Raw genomic sequence first — 25,595 nt, 5'->3', positions numbered from 1 at the left:
GCTGAGTGTTCGTGCTGGAAGTGAAAGAGGCAGGTGCCCTCAACTCAGCACTGCTGACGTTTGGGGCTGGGTAACTCTTCGGCACGGGGGCCTCTCCTGTGCATCTTAGGATGTTTAGTGGCATCCTTGGAATTTGCACGCTGGTTGCCAGCAGCACCCCCAGGTGTGATGAACAAACGTCTCCAGGCCGGGATGGGGTGGAGGAAGCGGGGGCCGGGGCAGGGTTGCCCCTAGTTCAGAAGCACTAAAGACGACGTGTGCGGAACATTGCCGGCTTTGGCTGCTGGATGGGGTGCTGATGGGGGAGAGCTGATGGGGTGGGGTGACCCTTATCACTGTGCCCACCAATTACAGGGGGGCAGCGAAGACTCCTCCCCGCAGCCACCAGAAGGCTGACCCTAACAGGGAGGGTCAGCACTGGCCCTAGGGTGTCATCTGCTTGTCACAAGTGGACCGTTCCCGGGGCCCTGCCATCAGCAGGAGGCTCATCACAATCTGGTGATTGTGCGGCTCTGTGAGCTCAGGGGCCACTGAAGCTTCTGTGCCGCGATTTTCTCGTCTGTCAAATGGGACAATGAAAGCCCCTGCCAGAGAGGGATGTGGTCAGGAGTAAAGGAGTGTCCAGGGCTCAGGTAAGGGGCTGAGCCTGGTGCCTGGCCGGGTGGGCACCTTGGTCAAGGTCAGCCCCTGTCCCATCACTGTCGGAGCTCAGGAATGAGGGCAAGGCCTGTCATTGTGGAGGGGTTAGGAAAGGAGATGAGTCAAGAAGTGAAAGAGGCAGGTGCTCTCAACTCAGCACTATACTTACTATATGTATATGTGTATATATAGAGGTAGTCTCAGGCTCCTTTTTTTCTCAATGTTAGTATCATTTATAATCATAATAGCAGGTAATATCAACAGGGAGCCTATTGTATGCCAGACATCCTAAGTGCCCTACAGGAGCCCTGTGAGTAAGGACGCGGGTTATAGCCCACTGGTAGTTGAAGAAGGGGAAGAAACATTCTCCGCATCGTCCAGGGAGGAGCAGGGAAGCCAGGACTCAGCTGTATTTGCTTCCTTCCCCCCCGCCCCCCACCCCCGGCCCTTTACAACCCACGGGAGCTTCTGAGAGCCGGAATTTGGCCGCTAAGGGGCTCACACGTGCCGCCTGTGTTCTCGTTCTCTCGGGGACTCTTTATTCTTTGATTCTTCCAGGCGGTCCTGAGGAAGAAGCCAGTCTCTTGAGGGACCTGACCGGGGTGCAGTGTGGTGAAGACAATGCTTTTGGTCTCCCATCGGCTTCCATCCCTGGCTCGACACTTCGCTCGTTCGCCAAGGGCCCTCCTTCTCCCCCAGCCCCTGGCACCTCTTTGGTGCTGTGTCGCCTCGAGGCCCGTTTGCCCACACTGCTCTCGTTCCTTCAGGAAGGCGAGAATAATGACAAGTTCTTCACCCACCCCAAGAACGCCAAAGCGCTGGCGGCCTACCTCTTCGCACACAACCACCTCTTCTACCTGATGGAGCTGTCCACGGCCCTGCTCCTGCTGCTGCTCTCCCTGTGTGAGGCCCCCGCCGTCCCCGCGCTCCGGCTCGGCATCTACGTGAGTGTGCGCTTGGCCAGCCCGGGAGGGAACATTCTGGTCGAGCAGATGCCCCAGGTGGATTTGGAACAGAGAGGCCCGGGTGTGTGCGGGGGGCATCACAGAGGCCTCGGGAGCAGCACTGGGTTGCCAGTCTTGCATGGGATCCCTGCTGGAGTGAATGCCATCTGTGATTGGGCTTACTGGTACCTTCCGGGGGGGGGGGGCGGGAGGGGGGCGCCATCTGATTGGCTCATGGAGGGCTGTGGGCCACACCTTGGTTCCAGGGAGCAGTGCACCTGGCTGCGGTCCCGCCCACCGTCTGCAACGTCAGGGGAAAAGGTAGCCGGGTGTGACCGCCGGGAGGCCAGGGGACTGGTGGGGCTACACCTCCTCCTGCCATCTGCTTGCAGGTCCACGCGACCCTGGAGCTGTTCGCCCTGATGGTGGTTGTCTTTGAGCTCTGCATGAAGTTGCGGTGGCTGGGCCTCCACACCTTCATCCGACACAGACGGACCATGGTCAAGGTGATGTGTCCGTGTCCGAACGGCGTTTTCTCCCACGTCAGCTTCCGGCCTGTATCTTCAGTTCAATTCCAAATCCCCCGTGGGCCGAGCCCCGCACTCGGCACTGCAGCCCTGGGGCCCTGTCCTTGCCGAGCCTTGCCGAGCCTCGCCCCGGATGTCGTGGGGATGCTAACGGGAGCCACTGTGATTTGGCACCTAGCGTGTGCCCGGCATCGGCACAACAGCCTTTGCGGGAGATGTGTTACTCTTCCTAGTTTACACCCTGCCAGCCAGACGAGAATGGGATCTAAATCCCAAAGGCTTGGGGTTCAAACCCAGGTCTGTCTGGCCTCCAAGCCCACGCGGATCAGTAACCAGTAACATACCCCTCTCTTCCGGGCAGCGAGTAGGCATGAGTCAGAGTGCGCTTTGCCATGTAAAAAGCATGCACGCTTGTCCAGGAGAACGTGCCCAAGGAATGGCACATCAGGATGCCCTGCAGACGTCAGGGGCCTTCCCGGTGGGAATGGGGAGGGCTGAAGGCAGAGGGTGGGCAGATGTGGCCAGGCAGAGTGGCCGATGAGCTGCTGGGAGCAGGGCTTCATTCCCCCCGGGGCCATACATCTGTGCCAGCAGCCAGAGGGCTTGTGTCCAGGGGCTGCTTGATGTCGGGGGGCTGGGGTGGGGGGGTGCTGAGAGAGAGCTGGAGAGAAGGGAAGGGCCTCTCGAGGCCAGAGTGGGCAGGATCTTGCCAGCCCTCTGTTCGTGGTGTGCAGGTGGGGGCTGGGGAAGGAGCTGATGGAGCTCTGTGCCCGTCCACCCCCAGACCTCCGTGCTGGTGGTGCAGTTCATCGAGGCCATCGTGGTGCTGGTACGGCAGACATCCCACGTGCGTGTGACCCGGGCTCTGCGCTGCATTTTCCTCGTGGACTGTCGGTACTGCGGCGGCGTCCGGCGGTAAGGCCCGGGGGACGAGACGGTCGCTATCCTGGCCTGGCCTGGACCTCTGGGCCTGTGGAGCAGGACCCAGCGAGTCAAGTAGCGATGGGATCAGTTCTGCACGCTGGGAGAACACACGCCCGCTCACTTCCTTCGAAGTGGACCCGCACAGGGCAGAAGGCGGTCCTCCACTAGGGTTTCGGTTTCCTGGCTCCGGGTCCGGGGCTCTTTCCCATCTTATTTGCAGCCTCCTGGGGCTGGCTCCTCTCTCGGACACATTATTTGCCCAAACACAGCAGCAGTGACCTCTCAAAGCAGGCAACTGCACAAAGTCTGAGTGACTCAGCAGGCTGACCCCCTCCCCGAGCCCGGGGGCTGGACTCAAACCTGCCCACGAGCCTGGAGTTGAGCTTAGTGCTGCAGACCCCATCTGGAAAGTCTCTTGGCTGGGGTGCTGAGAGAGAGCAGGCTGGGCAGTTCGTTCTTCTGGCCCGTACTTGTTTCCAAAGCTGGAAACGAGTGTCCCAGGACTAGGTGGCCCTGAAATGTCTTTGCGCATCCTGCTCCTGGAAGCTCGGTGCCCAAGGCCATGCGCTTGGCCTTCTGCTGTTCCCCCCACTACTCACCAGGGCCCTTGCCTGCTTGGGCTCCGCAAGCAGGAGGAAGGGGCTGTGTGTGGCGTACCTGGCCCGGTTTTTCCCCGTCGCCCCCGGGCGGAAGTCCCCTGGGAAAACGCCGAGCGTGACGTCACAAACCAGGGTGCCGCGGGCCTTAGTGTGGTGTGAGTCGGGAGCCCCGGCCCCCGCCTCGCCCGTGGAGTCCCAGACAGCCCCCCACTTGGGCCCGCGCCCCCTCCCCGCCTCACCCCTCCGGCCCTGCTGTCTCCCCAGCAACCTGCGACAGATCTTCCAATCTCTGCCGCCCTTCATGGACATTCTCCTGCTGCTGCTCCTCTTCATGCTTATCTTCGCCATCCTTGGTGAGTTCCCCACGCCCCGAGGCCCTGACGGCCCCCCCACCCCCACCCCCGGAGCAAATTCGTGGTAGAAGATGAACTCACTCTGACAGTTGGAGAAGTTCAGGAAGCTTTTACACGTGTGCAACACGCACGACCTTCGGCTTAGGAAATGAAGTCTTAGGAGTAAAATGCAAAGCCCCTCTGTATCTTTTCATGACCCCCAGTCCCTTCCCCTCAGAGGTACCCCCCCGACCTAAGCCTACTACTGCCACACGTATCTTTCTAGCTATACTTTATATTTCCTGAAACAGCAAGTAAGTGGTATTGCTGTGCATATCAAAATATGTTATGGGGCGCCTGGACGGCTCAGCCGGTTGGGCGGCCGACTTCGGCGCAGGTTGTGATCTCGCGGTCCGTGAGTTCGAGCCCCGCGTCGGGCTCTGGGCCGACCGCTCGGGGCCTGGAGCCCGCTTCCGATTCTGTGTCTCCCTCTCTATCTGCCCCTCCCCCACTCTCCCTCTCCCCCCCCCCCACCTGCCGTCTCTCAAAATAAATGAACATTAAAAAAAAATTTAAACAAATAAACATTTTATAGAAATGGTTACATGATGTGTGTGGGGCCCCTCCTGCAAGTTGCTCTTTGGTGGTTTCTTCCGTTGTTGGGCGTTTTCACCATTACATGTCACACTATAGTGAACGCTCACGCATCGGCCACTGGCTCCCTCTTCGCCTCCGACCCTCCACCCGACCACCCCACTCTCTGTAGAACTTCCTTTGTGCTCCAAGGGGGCTAATTACCTTGAGGGCAGAACTTTTCCCTTTTCCCACTCGGGATTTCAAGGACTCAGGGCAATAGCCCATTCCAGGAGGGAGGAAACCTAGGGTGTTCGCACCCCAGGACCCTGGGCTATATCAAGGGGGAATCTCTTTGGAATTGTCACTTGGAATTGTCCAGCCTGTGGATGAGTTTGATTTGGTCTGAAAATGTTGAGCCAACATTTGAAAATTAGATTTATTACATGAAAATACAGATTTCTAGCCTTGAAAAAAATGGGTTTTTTAATTTAAAAAATGGAGGTATAAGTGACATACAACATCGTATTTGTTGTAGGCGCACAACAGAACGATTTAATATTTGTGTCTATTGTGAAAGGACCACCACAGTAAATCTAGTTACCGCCTGTCACCACACACAGTTGCAAATTTTTTTTTCTCTTCTGATGAGAACTTTTAAGACCTCCCTGAGCAACTTTCAAATACACAACAGAGTGTTGTTAACTCCTCAACATGCTGGACGTCCAGTCTTTTTTTTTTTTTTTAAGGTTATTTATTTATTAAAAAAAATTTTTTTAATGTTTATTTATTTTGAGGGAGAGAGAGACAGAGCGCAAGCAGGGGAGGGGCAGAGAGAGGGAGACACAGAATCCAAAGCAGGCCCCAGCCTCCGAGCTGTCAGCCCAGAGCCCGAAGCGGGGCTCAAACTCACAAGCCGTGAGATCGTGACCTGAGCCAAAGTCAGACGCTCAACCGACTGAGCCACCCAGGCGCCCCCATCCAGCCTCTTTAAACAGCAGACTTGATTCTTGGGCCACATGTCACACCTGCTCCTTTGGACAGAGCGCGTGTTCTCCAGAGTGCTGCTGTCCCCACCACTCCCTGATGCTTTCCCTCTGCCCCCAGCACTCGTTTACATTTATTTGTGCAGTCCTTTGATGTCAGGTTGGGACCTCTGCTCTAACCCTTTTTATCTGTGTGTCTTCTGCCCCCGTGTAGGTTTCTACTTGTTCTCCTCTAATCCTTCGGACCCCGTAAGTAGTCACCGTGTTTATCTGTTTCTTCTTCTATTTGGGGCCTATCCCCGCAGACGAGGGGGCCGGCCTGACGCCCCGGCCACATGAGGAAGGTTTCTCAGCACGGCTTACGGCTCCTTGAGGGACGACACTTGAGCTGGTCCCTTCCTTAAGCCCTGAAAGGGAATCCCCTTTCCTTGCCTTGAGAGGCATGCTTCCAGGATCAGGTCTGGAACAGATTTGGTGAAGGGACAGTGGAGGGGCGCCAAACGGATGGCGCAGACATGTGATTCTCTAGGAAAACAGTCCCACCGGTTGTCTGCTTCTGCCGGAAGCACAGAGTTCGAGAAGGCTGGAGGCGGCTGGACTCCGCATTCGCTCACCGCCCCGCCATCCGTTAGGACTCCTTGGGAGGAGGGAGAGTGGATGGCGAGGGGAGGGGGAGGGAAGGGCGGGCACTCCAGGTGGCCCATCGCAGCCTGCCTTCTCTCCCTCCAGTACTTCAACACCCTGGAGAACAGCATCGTCAGTCTCTTTGTCCTTCTGACCACAGCCAAGTGAGTCTGGGCTCTGCGTTGGCTTGGGCCCTCTGCTGGTGCCCCAGGGTCTTCTCTTTTCAGCAAGAATATCCCACACCCGAGGGCAGACAGGTGCTCGGGACACTGTGAGGGATGGGGGTGGCCCATTGAGCTCAAAGCTCGTGGACGTGGACGAGAGGAGGGGCAGGTGGGGGTGGGGCTGGCAAGGCAGAAAGGAGAGATGTCCTCCGTGAGGATAGAGAAAGGGAGAAGGCAGCCGCGGGGCCCTGCGGTGATGCTCTGCAAATCCAGTTTCCCAGATGTGATGATGCCCTCCTACTCCCGGAACCCCTGGTCCTGTGTCTTCTTCATCGTCTACCTCTCCATCGAGCTGTACTTCATCATGAACCTGGTGAGTGAGCGTGCGTCGTGCCACCGGAGCAGCCGTCCCAGCCGGCACAGCGCCGGGCACCGCGGGAATGGAGAGGTCCGGCCCGCTGTCGGCCTCCGTCCGGGATGGGGTCCCAGGCTGTGGTCAAGTGTGGTGCGGTGGCGGACGCCCTGGCGGGACTTGAGTTCAGCTGGTTCCCCGTGGGTACCCCTGGGATGATACTGCCGTGGCTCTCAGTCCTGGAGCTAGCCCTTAGGTCAGGGTGCCCTGGGGCCGTTCGTCCTCCAGCAGATGTGTGTCACAACGACTCTAAAAGCTGGCACTAACGAAGCCTTTGCCAGGCACCGGGCAGAGTGCTCCGTACGTGAGGATTAAATGATTCTCCACAAAAATTCTGGAGGTTCTGTTATGATCCTCAGCTTGTAACTGAGGAGACTGAGGGCCAGACTGACGAAGCAACTTGCTCACAGCTGCACAGCTCGGGGTGGCCAGGTGAGCTGGTCCGATCCCAGAGATCTGCCCTTAACCGCTCCCCCTTACTGCACCCACGTGTCTGTTTCCACCCCATTGATCGGGAACCATTAGCAAAGCAATCCAGGACGCATTCTGCTAAGGAGAACGTCCAGTCCCCGCGCACCCTGGGAACTTTGGAGGTGTTTGCGGAGGCCCAGCTGGCCACCAGAAAGCCTCTTCCCATCAGCAGATGGCCCCTAGGATGAGGCCATTAGGTCCGTGTCGAGACCACACGTCAATGCCAGACTGTCGGCAGAGGCTTTTGTCAAAGCTTGTATTTATTTGTATCCTTCTGAAGAGCATTCCTCCGCTGGCCCAGGGTAGAAATGGAGAGCACCTCCCCTGGGGCAGACTTAGGAAGTCTCCTAAAAACTTGAAATCCTATCTATCTTTATATGTGGTATAGTTCTTATATCCTGTTGTCGGTTTAGAATCATAAAAAGATATTCTGTGTAACTGACTTGTTTTCATTTGTAATATATTTCGAGCTGTGAGAATCTAGGGCACAGGTCAGCAAACTGCAGCCTGCTGGCCAAAGCCAGCCCACCACCGATTTCTATAAATAAAGTTTTATTGGCACACAGCCACGTCCATTTGTTTGCGCATCATCTGCGGCTGATTTCGTGCCACGGCTACAGGGTTGAATACTTTCAACAGACACCATCTGGCCTTCAGAGCCTAGAACATTTGCTGTATGTCCCTCTCCAGGAAAAGTTTGCTGCCCCTCCCTTGATCTAAAGGAAGGAAAAATGGGGGACCAGTTCGAAGGGATGGAAAAGACCAGGGAGTGTCCCTCAAGATATTTTCGAGAGAAAAAGAAAGCGTTTCCAAAAAAGCTTTCTTTCAGATCTGATCCCGCCCTCCCGCTGCCCTGTGATAGTACAGACTGTGTCGTAAACATTCCAGCCCTGGAATTGGGCAGCCCGGCACTGTTGTGCCCTGGAGGGCAGGCCACCTCACTGCCCTGATTTCTGGGGCTGTGCACGAAGCCGTGACTCCCCGGGACTGGGAGGGAACAAGGGGGCGAGGGAGGACCGTCCTGTGCCGTGACGCTCCTTCTTGCTCCGAGGTTGGGGCGGACAGCGGCTCCCCGGCCATCAGGCTGGGTATAGAATCCAGGGCGCCCCTCTAGCTGTTTTCCCTTAGAACACTGCCCAGCCAGGCGTGAGCTTAGGTGGAGAGAGGCGACCAGGGAAAATACAATGACGTCTTCACGTATCCCAAGAGAGGAGACTCACAAGTGGCCGCGGGTGGCTTCCTCTGCAGACGCCTGGAGACTAACTTCCCGTATCCCCGAGGGGCAGGTGGGAGGGTCCTCTCAAGCCCCCCTTCTGGGGTGGCTGGGAGAGCACCCTCTGGAGGCAGAGGACGAACTCCCCGACTCCTTCAGGCCCCGCCACGCAGGGGAGCCAGGTCCTGTGTTCTTCCCTCACAGCTTCTGGCCGTGGTGTTCGATACCTTCAATGACATTGAGAAACGCAAGTTCAAGTCCCTGCTGCTGCATAAGCGAACCGCCATCCAGCATGCCTACCGCCTGCTCATCAGCCAACGGGTACGGAGGAGTGGGGGGTGGGGCCGGGGAGGGGACCAGTCCCTGTTCTCTCTCGCTGGCCCAGAGTAGCGCCTGAGCACGGCCGGGCCGGCAGCTTTAGAAACCAAGAGTTCTGCCCCTGGGAAAACCCGAAAGAGCCAGATGCCCTGGGATCCCTCGTTGTCCTGGGCGTCCGGAGTGGCGGCCCCCAAGGGAAGGGCAGTCTGGGCTCTGTGTTTCCCCGTGTTCGCATGGCCCTCTGTCCTCTCCCTGCAGAGGCCCGCCGGCGTCTCCTACAGGCAATTTGAAGGCCTGATGCGCTTCTACAGGCCCCGGATGAGTGCCAGGGAGCGCTACCTGACTTTCAAGGCCCTGAATCAGAGCAACACATCTCTGCTCAGGTAAGAGTGGACGCCAGGTGGGGCGGGGTGTCTGGACAAGGTGTTCACACGAGGGAGCTGGGGCGGGCAAGGGCCCCAGGAGGTGGGTGGGCAAAGAAGCTTCTGAGAGACTAGTTTTCGCCACAGAGATTCTTACACACGTAGATGGCATTCGTTCATCCGGTTTCTTTTCACAAGTAACGGCAGTCCAACCCAAACCCAGTTCCAGCTGGCGTGACAAAAAAGGGAGTGTATCGTCTCGTGAAATGGTCCGGCTCTGCCACTCACTCTCGAGTCCTGAGTGAGGTGGGGTAATCCCATGCGAGCGGAGCCACAGAGCCAGGCGAGCACGCATACACACACACACACACGCACACACACACACACACACACACACACACACACACACACGCCCTCTGACCACGGTTCCTGGCAGAACCTCCAGAACTGGCCCTGAGATGTGTGTGGGCAGTCCTGGTCTTCCAGAATGCAGATGATCCGAACCCTTGTTTCCGGGGAAGGAAGAGGGCCAGCTGTAGAAACGCGAGCGGCTGAGCTCTGTTTGGGCTGAACGCAGTCCCAGCTGTTCCATTCAGTCCTCCGCCAGAGGAGGCTCTGTCCCTGGCTATCTAAGAATCCTAGTGACTAAAGCCATCAGTAGTCAGTATAGACCAATCGGATTCAGTGGGCATGGCACCCAGAGGAAGGAAATCAGCTGCCTGCAGGTAAGGGTCCCTGGGGCACTGAGGTGCTGAAGGTCGCAGGTGTCCCGCCCCTTTAAAGGTGACCACGGGTGGACCAGGGAGTCCTGAAACTCAGTGGCAGTGGGTTCTGAATTTTTTTTTTTTTTTTTTTTTTACTTTTCCATTTGGCTTACAACAGCCTGAAGGACTTTTATGATATCTACGAGGTTGCTGCCTTGAAGTGGAAGGTGAGTGTTCCTACGAGACCAAAGACTAGAGAGGGAGTGGGGCTGATTGCTTGGGGGGAGGGGGGTTGCGTTGGGTGCACTGGCGGCCCGACTCCTTCCTGCTGGAGCAGCTCGGCTCTCGGCCTGCCTCCCCACCCCCCAACTGCAGGGCTACAGGTGGCCATCCGTGTGCCCTTACACTTCACTTACACTGTAGCCTCCGATTAAGAGCACCGAATCTCAGGTAGACCGCATTAGTTACTGTGTGACGTCCGGCAAGTGTTGGAACCTTTCTAAGCCTTGTCCCACCTGGGAAATGGGATAATGATGATCCCTGCAGTTATTTCCAGCATCATATAAAAGGAAGGCACGTGCATGGTTCCATTTAAATGCTCAGTAAACTGGCTGTCTTTGTTGTCATTTAGATCCCCGAGTGTTTTCGTTCTTCCCCAAGTTAGCTGGGGAAGCAGGGAAGGAAAGCGGCGTCCTGGTCCCCCAGGGCTGGGTTCTGGTCGCCGGTCCTAACACCCTCTCTCCATGGCCCTGTCTCCTGGCCAGGCAAAGAGAAACAGGGAACACTGGTTCGATGAGCTTCCCAGGACAGCGTTCCTCATCTTCAAAGGTAGGGTTGCCCTGAATGTGACATCTCGGCAGCTGGGGACAGATGGAGGTTTCCAGAGACCACAGACGAGCATCTTAAGAGCATATTCATAAGCTGTATGTGTGTGCGTACGCGTCTGAATGTGTGTGCGTGTGTACAAGAGACAGTGTGGCTACCCCAGCAGGCAAATAAGTGTTGGACTAGGAAGGAAATCAGCAACTTAAAAACCAGACCAAAAGACCTTTGTGGAATAGTCACTGAAGAACATTTAGAAAGTCAGACAAAATGAAAAATTTCCACCTAGAGGTAACCACTGTTCATTTTCTGATGTGTTTCCTTCTGTGTTTGGTTATTTTTCTGTGCACTTTTTAAAACAGGTATTTTTATTTAGTTATTTTGAGATCGAGGGAGCGCCCGTGGGGACAGGGGCAGAGAGAAAGGGAGAGAGAATCCCAAGCAGGCTCTGCACTGTCAGCACAGAGCCCAATGCGGGGCTCGAACTCATGAACCTGTGAGATCATGACCTGAGCCGAAGTTGGACATGTAACCGCCTGAGCCACCCAGGCGCCCCTCTGTGTACTTTTTAAAAGGTAGTAGGATTCCATTATAGACTCGGTTCCCAACCCTGCCTTTTTACCAAATAATGTATTCTGACCATCCTCCTGACAGGATACGTAGCTGGTGTATGTGATCCCTTACATCATGCTTGCATAGCATAAAATTCAAAATTTGAACATCAAAGCGCCCATATTATTGTTGCCCCTTAGTTGAGTGCCACTTTCAAAGATCCAGTTAGCTCATGGGGCATTTCTCGTGCAGAAAGGCTGAGGCCTGGGTATGGGCCATTATGAATGAGAGTAAAGAGGGTATGTTCTATTTTGTGACTTCTCCCACAGCTAGGGCTTGGGGCACAGCTGTTATCCCATATCCTGTAGAGGGTTTTCCATCCCGTGGGATGATAACCACTCAAGTGGATGAATAAATGGTCCGGGGTCAAGGCCAGCAGGAGGGAAGGCTCCGCCCTGGCTCCGGGTTGCCCGGGCTCTCCCCAGAGCAGCTGTTGTCGGTGTGGTCTTGCCTGAGCACTAGCGTGGGGTCACTGTGACAGCACACCGTTCCTTCCTCACCCCTGGGCCTAAACACCCTGGTTGCTCACGTGTGTGAAGTGTGCGGTAGGGGAATGTGTACTTGCACGTGAAGATTTCGCTATTAACATTTATTCTCTTCAAATAGGAATTAATATCCTTGTGAAGTCCAAGGCCTTCCAGTATTTCATGTGTAAGTGTGAAATACCACAGCTCCGGGCCCCTTCCTGCCTGAGTCTTTTACTGTTCCAGAAGGTGGAGAGGCAAGAGATTAGCCCTGCAGCCATGTTGTTGACTTTTTATTATAGCAAATTCCAAGCATGTATAAAAGTGGGGAGATGACCGTGAGCATCCGCGGTCACCTGGCTTCAACAGCGGTCCCCCACGGCCAGTCTTTCTGTCCGTCTGTACCCTCCCTGTGGCTCTTCGACTCCTCCCCAGACCTGGAGGTTTCGGACACAGATTTCAGGACCACAGGATGTGGTCAGTGGGTCTGCCACTTAAGTCTGTTACAGTCTGTAGGTTTCTCTTCCATCCCTTTTTTCCCTCTTGCGACATTTAGTTGAAGAGACAGGATTGTTTGGCCTTCGGTCTTGTTTTTGTGTATTCCCCCGTTGCTTGGTTCCCGTAACTCAGTGGTTCTATCTGGATTTGTGTTGTCCGATGTGGTGGCAACTAGCCATGTGTGGCTATTTGTATTTAAGCAACTAAAATGAAAAATTCAGTTCCCCAGCCACGGTAGCCACATTTCAAGTGCTCAGCACCACATACAGCTAATGACTACCAATTAGCACAGAGAAGGAAATTTCTGTTGTCACAGGAAGTTCTCTTAGGCAGTACTAGTTGGGAGGTTTGCTTGAACTGAGACTTTTTTTTTTTTTTTTTTTAATTTTTTTTTTTAACGTTTACTTATTTTTGAGACAGGGAGAGACAGAGCATGAACGGGGGAGGGTCAGAGAGAGAGGGAGACACAGAATCTGAAACAGACTCCAGGCTCTGAGCTGTCAGCACAGAGCCCGACGTGGGGCTCGAACTCACGGACCACGAGATCGTGGCCTGAGCCAAAGTCGGACGCTTAACCGACTGAGCCACCCAGGCGCCCCTGAACTGAGACTTTCTAAGGAGCTCTGGTTCCATTAGTGGGAAAGGGTGTTTAGAGACCACAGTTTGAAATGCTAGAAGTGCTTACTGCTTGGAGTTGGTTATCATTTCTAGGCCTTTCCATGGACAGAGGTGGGATTTTGTCTTTGAAGATAAACCGTATCCGGAGTTCCGGAGTTTCTGCTGATCTTTCTTTCTTTCTTTCTTTCTTTCTTTTTAACTTTTTAACTTTTTAATATTAATTTTTTTATTTTTTAAAATTTACATCCAAATTAGCATATAGTATAACAATGATTTCAGGAGTAGATTCCTTAATGCCCCTTACCCATTTAGCCCATCCCCCCTCCCACAGCCCCTCCAGTAACCCTCAGTTTGTTCTCCATATTAAATTTTTTTTTTAATGTTTATTTTTTTGAAAGAGAGAGACAGAGCACGAGTGAGGGAGGGGCAGAGAGAGAGGGAGACACAGGATCTGAAGCAGGCTCCAGGCTCTGAGCTGTCAGCACAGAGCCCGACGCGGGGCTCGAACCCACAAGCTGTGAGATCATGACCTGGGCTGGAGTCGGACACTTAACCGACTGAGCCACCCAGGCGCCCCCTGACATTTCTAATTCAAATTCAGGACTACCGTGTTTTTGCTTAACTTCCTCATTCTTTCAAATCCAGATTTCCAGTCTTAAAATCTTGCTTCCCAGCACCATTCACACAATTACTCATTTGCTGTACCCCACGGTAGACTCATAACTATCTCCGGAAAATGATATCAACACTGTCCCAACAACACAGACCCTAGTACGTCACTCCAGGGATAGACATTCAGATTATTGTGCGTCACGGTCACAGTAGTTCCCTGCCCCTGCCCATGTGGGTATGTCACCAACTGGAGACACATTTAGGTTTCTTTATTTCATTTTATTTTTCATTTTCAAGGATTGCTTTTTTAAAAATACTTTTGTTTTATACTTATGTAAAATATCTATGCGGTTCCAAGTCGGACCTATGAAACAAAGTATATTTAAGGATGTCTCGTTTATATCCTGTCAACCCCCCCCTCAAATGGGTAACTTTTATTTTGGTTTATTCTTCCAGTTTTTAAAAACTCTAAGTAGATGTATATACGTGCCTCTCCCCATGTCTTAAATAAACAGTCACATACTTGATACACTTTCTTCCCCACCTTTTCGGCTTTTTAAAAAATATATTCGGGAGACTGCTTCCCATCGTAATATATAGAGACGTTCCTCATTTCTTTTTAGAGTTGCTACTTCACCATTTCACGAACACGTCATAGTTGATCCCACCAGTTCCCTGTTGGTCGTTTAGGTCATTTCTAGATTTTTGCCCTCACAGATAGCTCTCCCGCAAATGGCTTGCGGTAACATTGTTTTGGGTTTCGCTAGTGTCTCGCTAGAGTGGATCCCTTGAAGTGGGATTGCTATGTGAAAGATCAAATGAACGTGTAATTTTGCCAACTGGTTCCTGTAGCCTTTCTTTTATTTAAAAATTTTTTCATGTCTATTTTTGAGAGGGAGAGACAGAGAATGAGCGGGGGAGGGGCAGAGAGAGGGGGAGACCCAGGATCCGAAGCAGGCTCCAGGCTGTCAGCACAGAGCCCCCCGCGGGGCTCGAACCCACGAACTGTGAGATCCTGACCTGAGCTGAAGTCGGACGCTTAATCGACTGAGCCCCCCAGGCGCCCCTCACGCAGCCTTTCTTAAAATCTAGGGAAGAGCAAACATTTTAATACTCAAACACCTCTTACACGGACCTGGCAACAGCAGTGACCTCAAGGGTGTTTTTAGGAATCCATAGCAATTTCCTGCGCAAAACCCCTGGCTGGTGTAGCTCATGTGGTAAAAGCATGAAGCGGAGAGAAGCCCCTGTCACACGGGCGTGTGGGGCGCTGCCCGGGGCTGCCGGGGAACGGGGCCGGGGTCTGGGGTGGGGGGAGCCTGCGGCTGTGAGCTAGAGATTCGCACACCCGCCTGTCCTTCCTCTGTCTGTCACGAGCCTGTCTGTCTGCAGACTTGGTGGTGGCCGTCAACGGGGTGTGGATCCTCGTGGAGACCTTCACACTGAAAGGTGAGCCCTGGCTGGGCGGCCGGCCCTCGGGTGGGCGCACCTGGTGCCTTTGAGCTTGAGCTCCCGCCTCCTGTCTTACAGGCGGGAACTTCTTCTCCAAGCACGTGCCCTGGAGTTACGTCGTCTTCCTGACGAGTAGGTTTCTGGCGGTGGCTGTGCCGAACGGCCGGGCCGGGAGGACCCTCATTTGCTTTGGGACCTCGCGGCTCTCCTCGAAAACAGGGAGGCCTGGGGAGAATGGAGCAGGAGTTGAGTCTGATCCCATCCCACCCCCGTCCAAAGCTCTTTTGAGCTTCTCCGCCGCCCTCCCGATCCCGTCCCCATCCTGGGCGTGACTCACACTGCCTGGCCACCCGGGGCCCACTTAGCTTCCGCCCTCGCCCCGGCCTGCGCCCCTCCCGCCCCCCGAACAGCGACCCGCTCCCTAGCCCCTCCGTGCCCGGGGCCCCTTCTTACCCGGGGCCTCTGCCAAGGTTGTTTTGTCCACCTGGTGCCCCCCCCTCTGCCTGACATTCCCCCTCCTCCTCTTACGCCTGAACGTCCCTGAGCGCACTGCACCGCCCTGCCCCATTCACCTGCCCTATTCTGGGGGTTGTCTGGAGGTGGCCCCAGCTGACCAGCCTCTGGGCTGGGCCTCTCCCGGGGGGAGGGGCGGTGTGGGTGTGACATGGCCTGTCGCAGAGGCTGGAGACCTCCAGAAGAGACTCAGAGGGGGGGACGGAGCCAAGGCAGGTGTGGGAGACGCTGTGGTCAGGGCCGCTGCTAACTGCCTCCTTCTGTTCACAGTCTACGGGGTGGAGCTGTTCCTGAAGGTTGCTGGCCTGGGCCCCGTTGAGTACCTGTCCTCTGGGTGGAATCTGTGAGTGCAGAGTGTGTGTCTTACCCACGTCCGCGACCAAGAGAGGCCCTCTCCCCACACACCCGCAGCACACCTTTCTGCGGTGGCAGGAGGAGGGGGCGGCTCCGTCTGTGGCTCCGGGACACGCCAGGGTCAGGCTCTTGTCTTACTCTCTCAGGTCCCTTGGCCCGTTCCTCCGGGACGTGGCGTCTTAAGGGGCCTTAGGCTGGCTCTTCCTGAGTCATTCAGCCCCTACACCCACCCCTGACGACGAAGCTCCTGCCTCCCCCATGGAAACCACGATACCGACAGAGAAGGAGCAGCAGCCGGTTGGGGGTGGTGACGAGACCCGAGTGGCCCTTGTCCCTGTCCCCAGGGAGACCTCAGAGGCCACCTCCCGCCCACTTAAGTTGACTCGCCCGTGATATCAGGCTATCCTCACAAGGTCTCAGTCTTGACAGAGGAGTCGAGGAGGAACAGTGGTAGCGTGTGCACCATGCTGTTTTCAGGGCCTTAACACACGTATGCAGAGGACAGAGGCCCTGTCTGGGGCAGGGCTGGCTGGGCTCTAGGTGGGAATCCCGCCCTTTTCCTCCATAACCTCACCGGGGTCAGTGGTCACCCATAGAACCCGACGTATGGCGTTAGACCAGTGCAGGACCTTGGTGGGGAGAGGGGCTGGTTCTGGGCATTTCTGATCCCTGCTCTATGTGCTATGCCTGGAGGGCTGGCCAGGCCGGCCTCAGTAACCCCCAGGCGGCAGGAAGCTGCTTCCTGAGCTGTGTGGCTGCGGGCCACTGCTGGGCACACTCTGCTCTTGCTGAGGTTGGCGGGTGGGCTCCTTGGAAGGGAGCGTTGAGAATGGGGCTGGGGAGCGGGGAGCCGTGGGAGGGAGGCAGGCTCCGGGCAGGACAGGCCCAATGGCCCGTGGCTCCTTCCTCTCCCTCCCAGGTTCGACTTCTCTGTGACCGTGTTTGCCTTCCTGGGACTGCTGGCTCTGGCCTTCAACATGGAGCCCTTTTATTTCATAGTGGTCCTGCGTCCCCTCCAGCTGCTGAGGTGACAGGGACAGGGCTGGGGCTGGGGAGAGGCGGGCAGGGGGAGGGTGGGAAAGCCTTGGGACTGATCTGGGAAGTGGCCGGAAGGAGCCAGAAGGTTCGCAAGCCTGGTGTCAGACCCTCCTATGACGGCACCCGGCCCCTGTCGCCTTCCTGTGGGGATGTGCGGCCCGCCCGTCTCTTCCCGTCACCGGGACCAGTAGCCTCTGACTGTGGAGGAGAAATGTGGCCCGCGGCTTGGGTGAACCCGGCCTGCGGTGAAATCTGCTGTAGCCACGGAAACAGACATGCTCAGAGTCATAAACCAGAAGGCCATGGCCTCTGATGGTGCGAGGGGCACAACCCCATACATGGCCTTCCTGGTGGAGGTGGAGGTGTGGGGGCAGCCAGGGCAGTGTCTCTAGAAGACCCTGTGGCCATGCCCTGGGGGTGGTGGCCGGGGTCAGGCGAACGTCCGTGTCCTCCCCACGCAGGGCGTCCTTCCTTTACCGATGACCCGTCCCTCGCCAGGCTCCTCTGGGGGCGTGGCTTCCGGTCCCTTCTTTCCGAGGTTTGCCACCCCGTCCCTCGCCAGGCCTTGCCCCTCACAGAGCCCCCCCGGCTCCAACAGAAAACCGCGGCAAATCGCCGTTAGCGAGAGACTGGGGGGACACGGCGGGTTCCGGGTCCCTCTGGGGAGGGCCATCCAGCCTGGGTGTCCCGGCCCCACTGCTGCCCCTTCCCAGGGCCCCGAGGGCCACCGGGCCTGGGGCAGAGAGGCCCCGGTCGAGGAGTGGGGCTGCGGCCGTGCCGGCCCCTGAGCGCCACCTGCTCTCGTCCCTCAGGTTGTTCAAGCTGAAAAAGAGGTACCGCAACGTGCTGGACACCATGTTTGAGCTGCTGCCGCGCATGGCCAGGTACTGCCCCGCCTCTGGGCTCCAGGGCCAGGCGCCGTGAGGCTTGTGCCCCCGAGGGGGCGGCTGGGCGGCCGTCCGGTGGGGGGGGGGGGGGGGGGAGGGGGGGCCGGGCGGGGCGGGGGGAGGCCCGGAAAGGACGGACACGGAGAGTCTGACGGGTCTCCAAGGAGCTGAGATGTTGGCCACCACGCGTCTCCCTGGCGCCACTTCTCTCCTCTGACCTGTCTGAAATATCTAGTAGGGAGGGCAGGGAGCTGTCAACTCACTTACCGCCTGTGTCTACATTCACAGGTAAGGGGTCACCTGTGAGTCTACCTTCACAGGTAAGGGGTGAATCTCTGGTGAAGGGGCATCTGTTCCTAGAGTCCTGATTCGAGCCGTTTTTGACCCCAGACCTGAATCACGAGGCCCCTTCCCTGCAGGCACTTTCCAGCTGGTGAACCTGGCTAGGGGCATGCCTGTCTGTCAGTCAGCTCAGTGGGTCTGAGGACGCCGGGGCCGCCGGAGGCGCTGGGCTCTGCTGCCTGGCCCTAAGTCGCCCTGTCCCTTCTGACCCTCCTCCCCAGCCTGGGCCTCACCCTGCTCATCCTCTACTACTCCTTCGCCATCGTGGGCATGGAATTCTTCTGCGGGATGCTCTACCCCAACTGCTGCAAGTGAGTACTCGGCGGGGCCCGGCCCTGCCCGCTCCGCAGGGAGCCTGTGTCTCTGCCGGGGGGGGGGGGGGGGGGGGGGGGGGGGGGTGCCGAGCCAGCCCCACTGAGCAGGTCGCCCCCGGCTCAGGGGCCTCGGGCACACCTCTCCCGGCCGCGACACCCTTTCGAGGCCTGGGAATCCCTTGGCCTTGCTTTCACTGGCTCCGTTCAGCGCAGTAGCTAAGTGAGGGACCTGGGATCAGAGAGGGCTGTCTCTGAAGCAGGGACATGTGAGCAGGTGTCCCTGTCCCCAAGCAGGCCTCTGTCACCTCGCCCTTGGGGCTGAGACGGTCTTCAGGCTGCCGCAGAACCAGGAGCGGCCTGGGCTTCCTCCCACTTGTCTGGGGGCGGGGGGGCCTGGGCAGACACGTCATCTCCGGCAGCCTGTTGGCATGAGACAAGTGGACACCCGCAGGAAGGCCTCTGGGGACAGGGGTGGAGCGCACAGCCTCCACGACCTCTCCCTTTCTGCAAGCCACCACCTTGAAAGCGCCCGGGAGGCCTCAAGCGCAAACTCCTTCCTAAGACGCTGGCAGCCCTTCCGAGCGTCAGGCTGGGCCCAGAACCAGAGGCCGATAGCAGGGGGCCCAAACTTTTTTTTTTTTTTTTTTTTTAATGTTTTTATTTAGTTTCGAGACAGAGAGAGACAGAGCACGAGCAGGGGAGGGGCAGAGAGAGAGGGAGACACAGAATCCGAAGCAGGCTCCAGGCTCCGAACTGTCAGTGCAGAGCCCAGTGCGGGGCGTGAACCCACGGACCGTGAACCCACGGACCGTGAGATCGTGACCTGAGTGAGCCAGAGTCGGACGCTCAACCGAATGAGCCACCCAGGCACCCCGGGGCCCCAAACTTTATGGTGCCCCCGTCACCAGGGCACTGCCTGCTGAACAAGTTCCCTGGGGGCCCCGGGACCAGACGTGTAGAATTTCTGGCATGAATGTTAACAGATCAGCCATGAAGGACCGGAAGGAAGGCAGAGAATAAGCTCTCAGACAGGGACGACCTTTCGGAGCACTCCAGCCAGGCGAGGAGCTCCCGCTCCGTGCGCACTACCCCGCACACAGGCTCTAGAGCAGATCCCAGCCTGGGGAGAACCCTTCCCAGCTTCTCCCTCCGGTAGCTGGGAGGAAGAAGGCTGTTGGTAGCAGAGAAATGCCAAGTGGACACAGAAAAGCAGGGGGCAGGCCTAGGGGTTCCCACCAGCACCCAACAGGTGAGAGGAGCCGAGGGCTTCCCTTGAGCCAGGAACATGGGCGAGGATGCGGGGGGCTGGGCCAGGACAGGTGCTCTCTGCCCGGACCTTGGACTTTTGTCCTCTGTCGAGGTGGCCCATTTCCTTGAGACTTTCTCTCTGCTTCCCTGGCCAGTACCAGCACAGTGGCCGACGCCTACCGCTGGCTCAATCACACCGTGGGCAACAGGACTGTTGTGGACGCAGGCTACTATTATCTCAATAACTTTGACAACATCCTGAACAGCTTCGGTGAGTGCAGGGGCCCCAAGGAGGACAGCCCCCGGGGCACACCGCCTCTGTCACCGCAGGCCCCAGACACGGCGGAGCAGAGCTGTCTGAGGCCTCCCCTCCCCCAGCCGTTTGCCACACTCTCCCGAGTCCCCTCGAGCCTCAGTGGAGCCTGTGGTTTGTCTGGTCCCAGGGGTGCAGTCCAGGCCAGACGCCAGCCCTCACTCACCGCCAGGTCTCACTCCTGGGAGCAGAAGAGCCCCGCGCTTTGCCGGAAGGGGTACAGCCCGATGCTGGGGAGCCCACCCCCCGTCACAACCCCACACCGCAGGGTGGGGCGCAGCCACACCCACCTGCCACGGTGCCTGCACTGACCCAGGCTCAGGCCCACACAGCTCTGCTCCTGGGTTCCGTGGAGAGGCCGGGGCAGGAGCAGGGCATAGGTCAAGAGGAAGGGGAGCCCCTCGGGGCATCCCAGATCTCTACCAAGCAAGGTCTGCCTGCTCTTTCCCCACCATCCACCCCAGCCCTGGTTGGTCACAGGCAGCTGAGGCAGGAGGCAGGCCCTTTTGGGGACAGGCCAAGTTTGCCGCGCTTCCTGTGGGGTGGGAGTCGGGGGGTGGGGGGTGGCACTCACTTCTGGAACTCACAGCCCAAGCTGGCAGGTGGGATGCCATCAGTTAGGTGCACGGTACCCAGGAGAGGCGGAGAGAGGCCACCTGAACGGACTTTGAAAAAGCGAGCCTGATCAAAACACTCCTCCTCCTCCCTTCCCTTTGGCAGTGACCTTGTTCGAGCTCACAGTTGTCAACAACTGGTACATCATCATGGTAAGGACCTCGGTCAGCTCCTGGGGGGGCATCTTCCCACCAGCCTCTGAGACCGCCTGTGGTCTTGCCCGGCCCTGGATGGGATGCGTCGCTCTTGTGTTCCCCGATGGGGTCCTGGGTCACACAGGGTTGGGGTTCTGCCGAGAGCCCACTGTCGGGGCTGGGCCCCAGGAGCCACCCCTCCGCATCTGCTAGACATAGGTTCCATCCCTGCCCCCCGTACAGCCCTGGCGGCCAGGAGATGCCCATTAGCCTGTGGGTTTCCATCCTCCCCCCACCGTGGCAGGGGCTCTTCGGTCAAGGGGTGGTGTGGCAAGGGTGGTTGGCTTTTGTTTCCCGTTCCCTAAACCCTTCCGAGTGCCACTGCCTCTTAGAGCACAGACCGCCCGCGTTAGTCTCGAACCCCGCGGTCCTGGGGAGCATCCGGGCCTCATGCAGCACAGAGGAGTTCTGAGACCCGGGCAGTGAGGTCCCCCTCCTGTGTCTCCCACAACCCCAGGCCAATCAGGCAGGGTCTGTGTAGAGCCGGCCATGTGGGGGACCACGGAGGGGCCCGGGTACACGGCGACCCGGCCCCACCCAGGCGCCTGCTCACTGGCTGCCTCCCTGTGTCCCCAGGAAGGTGTCACCTCTCAGACCTCCCACTGGAGCCGCCTGTACTTCATGACTTTCTACATCGTGACCATGGTAGGTCCCCGGCCCCAGCACGCCCTTCGCCCCTCGCCCTTCGCTTCTGAGTCTCCGGCTGCCCCTGCAGGGTGGTGGCAGCCCGGGGAGGAGGGGCCCGGCCGGACAACAGGCCTCGACGGGCTCTGCTGAGTGCAGGCCCCACAGCAGCTCACACCCACTGCCCCCCGCCAGGTGGTGATGACGATCATCGTTGCCTTCATCCTCGAGGCCTTCGTCTTCCGAATGAACTACAGCCGCAAGAACCAGGACTCGGAAGGTCTGTGGCGGGCAGCTGCGGCCCACGCGTCCCCCGCTGCCCACCCGGCTGGCTGCCCCACTGTCCGCTTCTTGGCTGTCCGCTTCGGCTGTCTGGTTGTCCGGGCCTCTGGCAGTTCAGCTGATACCTGTCTGGCTGACCTGTGACATCCCTCATTCACGCTGATTTTCACGCACGTCACGACCGAAGAACGCCCTCGATCTCATTTTTAGAATAAAAACGTTACGTGTCTGAGATTAGAAACATCACCCAGCAGGGACAGGCTTCCTGTGAGCACAGCCGCCCTCTGCCCCGCCTCCCTGCGCCTCCCAGACACTCGTCACCCTCTTTGTTATCACCTGCGTCCACAGTGTCGTTCTAGACTTGAGGGGCGTAAATGTCGCGCCGGTGGCTCCTCCTGCAGCTTCGGCGCTCGCAGCCCTGATCACCGGCTCGCCTGTTCCAGGGTGCAGGGCTGACGCGTACTGATCATTCTTGCCCCATCCTCCCGAGCCACCACACACCGATTACTCGTCTCCAAATCGCTGTCCCCTCAGGCCACGGGATCATTTGCTGTTTGCCCAGACTCCCTGCCATAACCTCTGTCCCCTAGAAGCTGCTGGCCCAACCAGCCGTCCTGCCAGCCGCAGCAAAAGGAAGGGAAGGGGCGGGACGAGAGTGCCACGCGGCAGGGGGTGGGGGGTGTGGTTTCGCTCAGAGAGGGAACCTCGGGACCCCACCCCCCTTCCCGGGGCCGCAGGGAGGATGGCTGAAGCGGACCAAGGCAGACCGGGGGCTCTGAGCCCCAGGCTCCTTCCCAGCGCCGGCTCCCTTCCCACAGTTGACGGAGGCATCACCCTGGAGAAGGAGATCTCCAAAGAGGAGCTGGTTGCCGTCCTGGAGCTCTACCGGGAGGTGCGAGGAGCCACCTCGGACGTCAGCCGGCTGCTGAAGGTCCTCTCTCAGATGGAGAGACACGAGGTGAGGAGCCTCAGGGCCGCTTCCAGCGGAGGGGGCGGGTTTGAGCTTCGCGTAGGCCCTCCCCCACCGTGCTCCCCTCCAGCCAGCTCGGGCGGTCCCTAAGCCTCCGCCCTTCTTTAGCAAAACTCCGTGGTGTTTCTGGGACGGAGATCGAGGACCAAAAGTGACCTGAGCCTAAAGATGTACCAAGAGGAGATTCAGGTAGGAGCGCCCCTGCCCACGCTGCCTCGGCCCTCGCCCCGGCCGGCTCCTGCCTGGGGGTGGGCCTCCCGGCTGCCCGGCGGGGCCGCCCTCCCGGCCCGCCCCGGCCCCGCCCCGGCCCCGTCCCGAGTGTGGAGCAGCGCTGGCTAAGGGGGGGAGGATCTGGGCCGTCCGTTGGGGCCGCCGCCAGTGGCCTCTGGGACTCAGGGTCGGGCGGGATGTGGGCTCAACCGCGAACCCTCAGTCCTCCCCCAGCACAAGCAGCTGTGGTGTGCTGTTTCCCTACGGCACGGCCACCAGGATGTCACCTCCCTTTCTCGCTCTGAGCCAGAACCACAGGTGCAGCGTGTCCTGCAGGAGACAGATGGGCACGAGGGGGTGCGGGGCCCATGCTGCGCAGGCCAGGGCGCCTCTCCTCAGGTCCATCGGGTTCTGCCGTGTCCTTGGGTCTCTTGGCTCTTTTGGCTGTTTGGGTTTTTGTTTTTTGGTAATGTTTATCTATTTTGAGAGAGAGAGAGTGAGCACAAGCAGGGGAGGGGCAGAGAGTGAGAGAGACAATCCCAAGCAGGCTCCACACTCAGCACAGAACCCGACGCGAGGCTCGAACCCACAAACCACGAGATCATGACCTGAGCTGAAATCAAGCATTGGATGCTTAGCTGACTGAGCCACCCAGGTGCCTGTTTGGGGTCTTATTTTTGTTCTCATTTAAGAGAAGGGAGAAGTTTTATATATATATATATAAAGCCTTCTGTTCGATCTCCGGGGCCCAGGGCTCGGGGGAGAGTCTCCCGTGCCGCTTGCGTGACGGTGCCGTTGCTGGCATTCCGGCGGCTGAAAATCCTGTTTTCACGGGGACGGTGATGACCAGTGTCCACACCCAAAAGGCAGGGAGGCTGCAGTCCCCTGAGCGGAGTCACACGCTCTCTGTGAAAACGCCAGCGGCAAACAGACACATGGCGGCTCAGGAAGCAGGAGTCACGGGGGCGCGAAACCAACAGGGGCTTTGGCTTCGTGAAACCCGGGGGGAGAGTGCCGGTCCGTTCCCACCTGTGGAAGGGGGGCCATCTCCAGCCCAAAGCAGAGGAGACGGCTTCACGGGGGCACGCGCTCAGCTGCAGGCCTTGTCCTTTGTCCTCGGCCCGTCCGTCCACTCCCAGCCTCAGTTCCCCACCCCCCCCACCCCCGTCCAGTGCTGGGCCACAGAAGAAGCCCATCTCAGTCTTTTTTTAAGCCGTCAAGTTCTGTGGTTCAGACTCTTTAAAAACGTTAAGGGAGGTTTTTTAATTCCTCGATTACTTGAATACCCATCCCTGCAAACCGTGGGTGACGTGACAACGGTCTTAGGCAGGTGGCATTTCTTTTTTTTTTTTTTCCAAAATGCTTTCACAGCCTTATTTGGAGGGCACGCAGGCAACGTGGGAGTTAGGGGAGGTGCTTCACCCAGTTCACCTGGCTTTTCTGCAACTTCTGAGCCTCGCTTTTCTCAGGTGTTTCACGAGGACACCGTTCCTGCCAAGCCCAAAAGGGGCGACAGCGGGGAATCCCTTTGTGAAGGACAAAAGATTGCATTCACAGAGGATGATTACTAACTGCTCACAGAGGATTACTAACTGCCTGGGCTTCTCTTAAAGAGTTGATATGTGCCAAGGAGAATGTTTCCAAGGAGGTCTGCAAGCCTCTAATTAATAAGGGAAAGATTTCTTTCTTTCTTTGTTTTGAGAGGGAGGGAGAGAGAGAATCCCAAGCAGGCTCCACACCATCCACGCAGAGCCCGATGAGGGGCTCGAACTCGTGAACTGCGAGATCACGACCTGAGCCGAAATCGAGAGTCGGGCGCTAAACTGACTGAGCCACCCAGGCGCCTCAATAGGGAAAGATTTCACTGTAATTTTTCTGTTTGGGCCATATTCCGGATTCCCGGTAGGTCCAGGGCTCAGGAGACCCTGCGGTCACTGTTGGGTGACTTGCAGCCCTGCCCCCTCCGTCCTGAGGCCCCTGTTGCCCACTGTGTGCCGGGGTGGGGGGGGAGGGGGCGCAGGGCTGGCGGGGAGGAGTGCAGCCGGCTCAGCGCCTTGTCTGCGCTCTGCTCTAGGAGTGGTTCGAGGAACATGCCCGTAAGCAAGAGGAACAGCGGCGACAGCTCAGCGGCAGCCGCCAGGCCCCCTCCACCCCGCAGCTCCCAGGCAGCCGCCAGCGCTCCCAGACCGTCACCTAACCCCAGCCTGCGGCAGCCATCCCTTCTATGCAATAACACAATAGTATTATTTTACTACGATGTATTGAAGAAAAAAAAAAAGGTGTGTGTGTGCACGCGTGCGTGCACACACACACGCGCACACACACACACCCATATATATGCACATATTTATATATAGGAAGAGAAAAAGACAAGACGGGGTTTGGTGTGCAACCACCTCGCCCTGTCTTCCTTAACCCCAGAAGTCACTTTGGTTTGGGGGGGCAGTCAGGCCACCGTGAGCTCTTCCTAATGTGGAAAGTTCCAGAAGGCCTCTTCAGAAGAAGAGCACTTGGATAGATCCTGCCGATCTCTGCAGGGCTCGCCTTCAAAGTGGGCCAGCCCCTCCCCAGGCCAGAGCCAGACCGTCTTCCCGATGCTGCTCTCACACTCACGTCCCAGCTGACAGCTTCCCCAGTAACTTTCCCTGTGGCCCGCGTCACGGGGTTTCTGTGCCCTGCTTTAGGGACGAAACCACTTAGGATGGAAAGAACCTACATCCTCGGGGTTAGTATTTCTATATATATGATAATGTAATAGAACATTCCTTTGGGGGAGCAGTGCCTAGGTCCTAATGGAAAGAGTAATCAAGGGGTGTGATTA

The 25,595-nt window shown here is 57.6% G+C and overlaps 1 protein-coding gene across 4 annotated transcripts in view; it reads left to right on the top strand.

Moving 5' to 3' along the window:
• The window catches only part of TPCN1 (two pore segment channel 1), a 60,845-nt gene extending 35,745 nt beyond the window's left edge, over positions 1-25,100 (top strand). For 3 of the 4 annotated variants that reach the window (XM_058691193.1, XM_058691192.1, XM_058691191.1), the window contains 25 exons: positions 1,407-1,583; positions 1,976-2,089; positions 2,895-3,025; positions 3,898-3,986; positions 5,739-5,773; positions 6,254-6,312; positions 6,586-6,685; positions 8,613-8,729; positions 8,985-9,109; positions 9,971-10,019; positions 10,557-10,620; positions 11,833-11,877; positions 14,811-14,867; positions 14,949-15,002; positions 15,654-15,726; positions 16,657-16,764; positions 17,588-17,659; positions 18,226-18,315; positions 19,722-19,837; positions 20,600-20,646; positions 21,265-21,333; positions 21,508-21,592; positions 22,413-22,552; positions 22,673-22,753; positions 24,849-25,100. In XM_058691193.1, coding sequence (XP_058547176.1) covers positions 1,407-1,583; positions 1,976-2,089; positions 2,895-3,025; positions 3,898-3,986; positions 5,739-5,773; positions 6,254-6,312; positions 6,586-6,685; positions 8,613-8,729; positions 8,985-9,109; positions 9,971-10,019; positions 10,557-10,620; positions 11,833-11,877; positions 14,811-14,867; positions 14,949-15,002; positions 15,654-15,726; positions 16,657-16,764; positions 17,588-17,659; positions 18,226-18,315; positions 19,722-19,837; positions 20,600-20,646; positions 21,265-21,333; positions 21,508-21,592; positions 22,413-22,552; positions 22,673-22,753; positions 24,849-24,971 — 2,220 coding nt within the window. In that variant the 3' untranslated portion in view covers positions 24,972-25,100. Of the gene's footprint in view, positions 1-1,406; positions 1,584-1,975; positions 2,090-2,894; positions 3,026-3,897; positions 3,987-5,738; positions 5,774-6,253; positions 6,313-6,585; positions 6,686-8,612; positions 8,730-8,984; positions 9,110-9,970; positions 10,020-10,556; positions 10,621-11,832; positions 11,878-14,810; positions 14,868-14,948; positions 15,003-15,653; positions 15,727-16,656; positions 16,765-17,587; positions 17,660-17,950; positions 17,983-18,225; positions 18,316-19,721; positions 19,838-20,599; positions 20,647-21,264; positions 21,334-21,507; positions 21,593-22,412; positions 22,553-22,672; positions 22,754-24,848 lie in introns of those variants that run through there. The other variant, XM_058691194.1, reaches the window with a different exon arrangement.
• Positions 25,101-25,595: the final 495 nt, after the last annotated feature.

Source organism: Neofelis nebulosa, chromosome 11 (genome assembly GCF_028018385.1).
Source record: "Neofelis nebulosa isolate mNeoNeb1 chromosome 11, mNeoNeb1.pri, whole genome shotgun sequence".
NCBI classification, from domain to species: Eukaryota; Metazoa; Chordata; class Mammalia; order Carnivora; family Felidae; genus Neofelis; species Neofelis nebulosa.
Note: the sequence above shows the minus strand (reverse complement) of the source record. Positions and strands in the feature narration are given on the sequence as shown.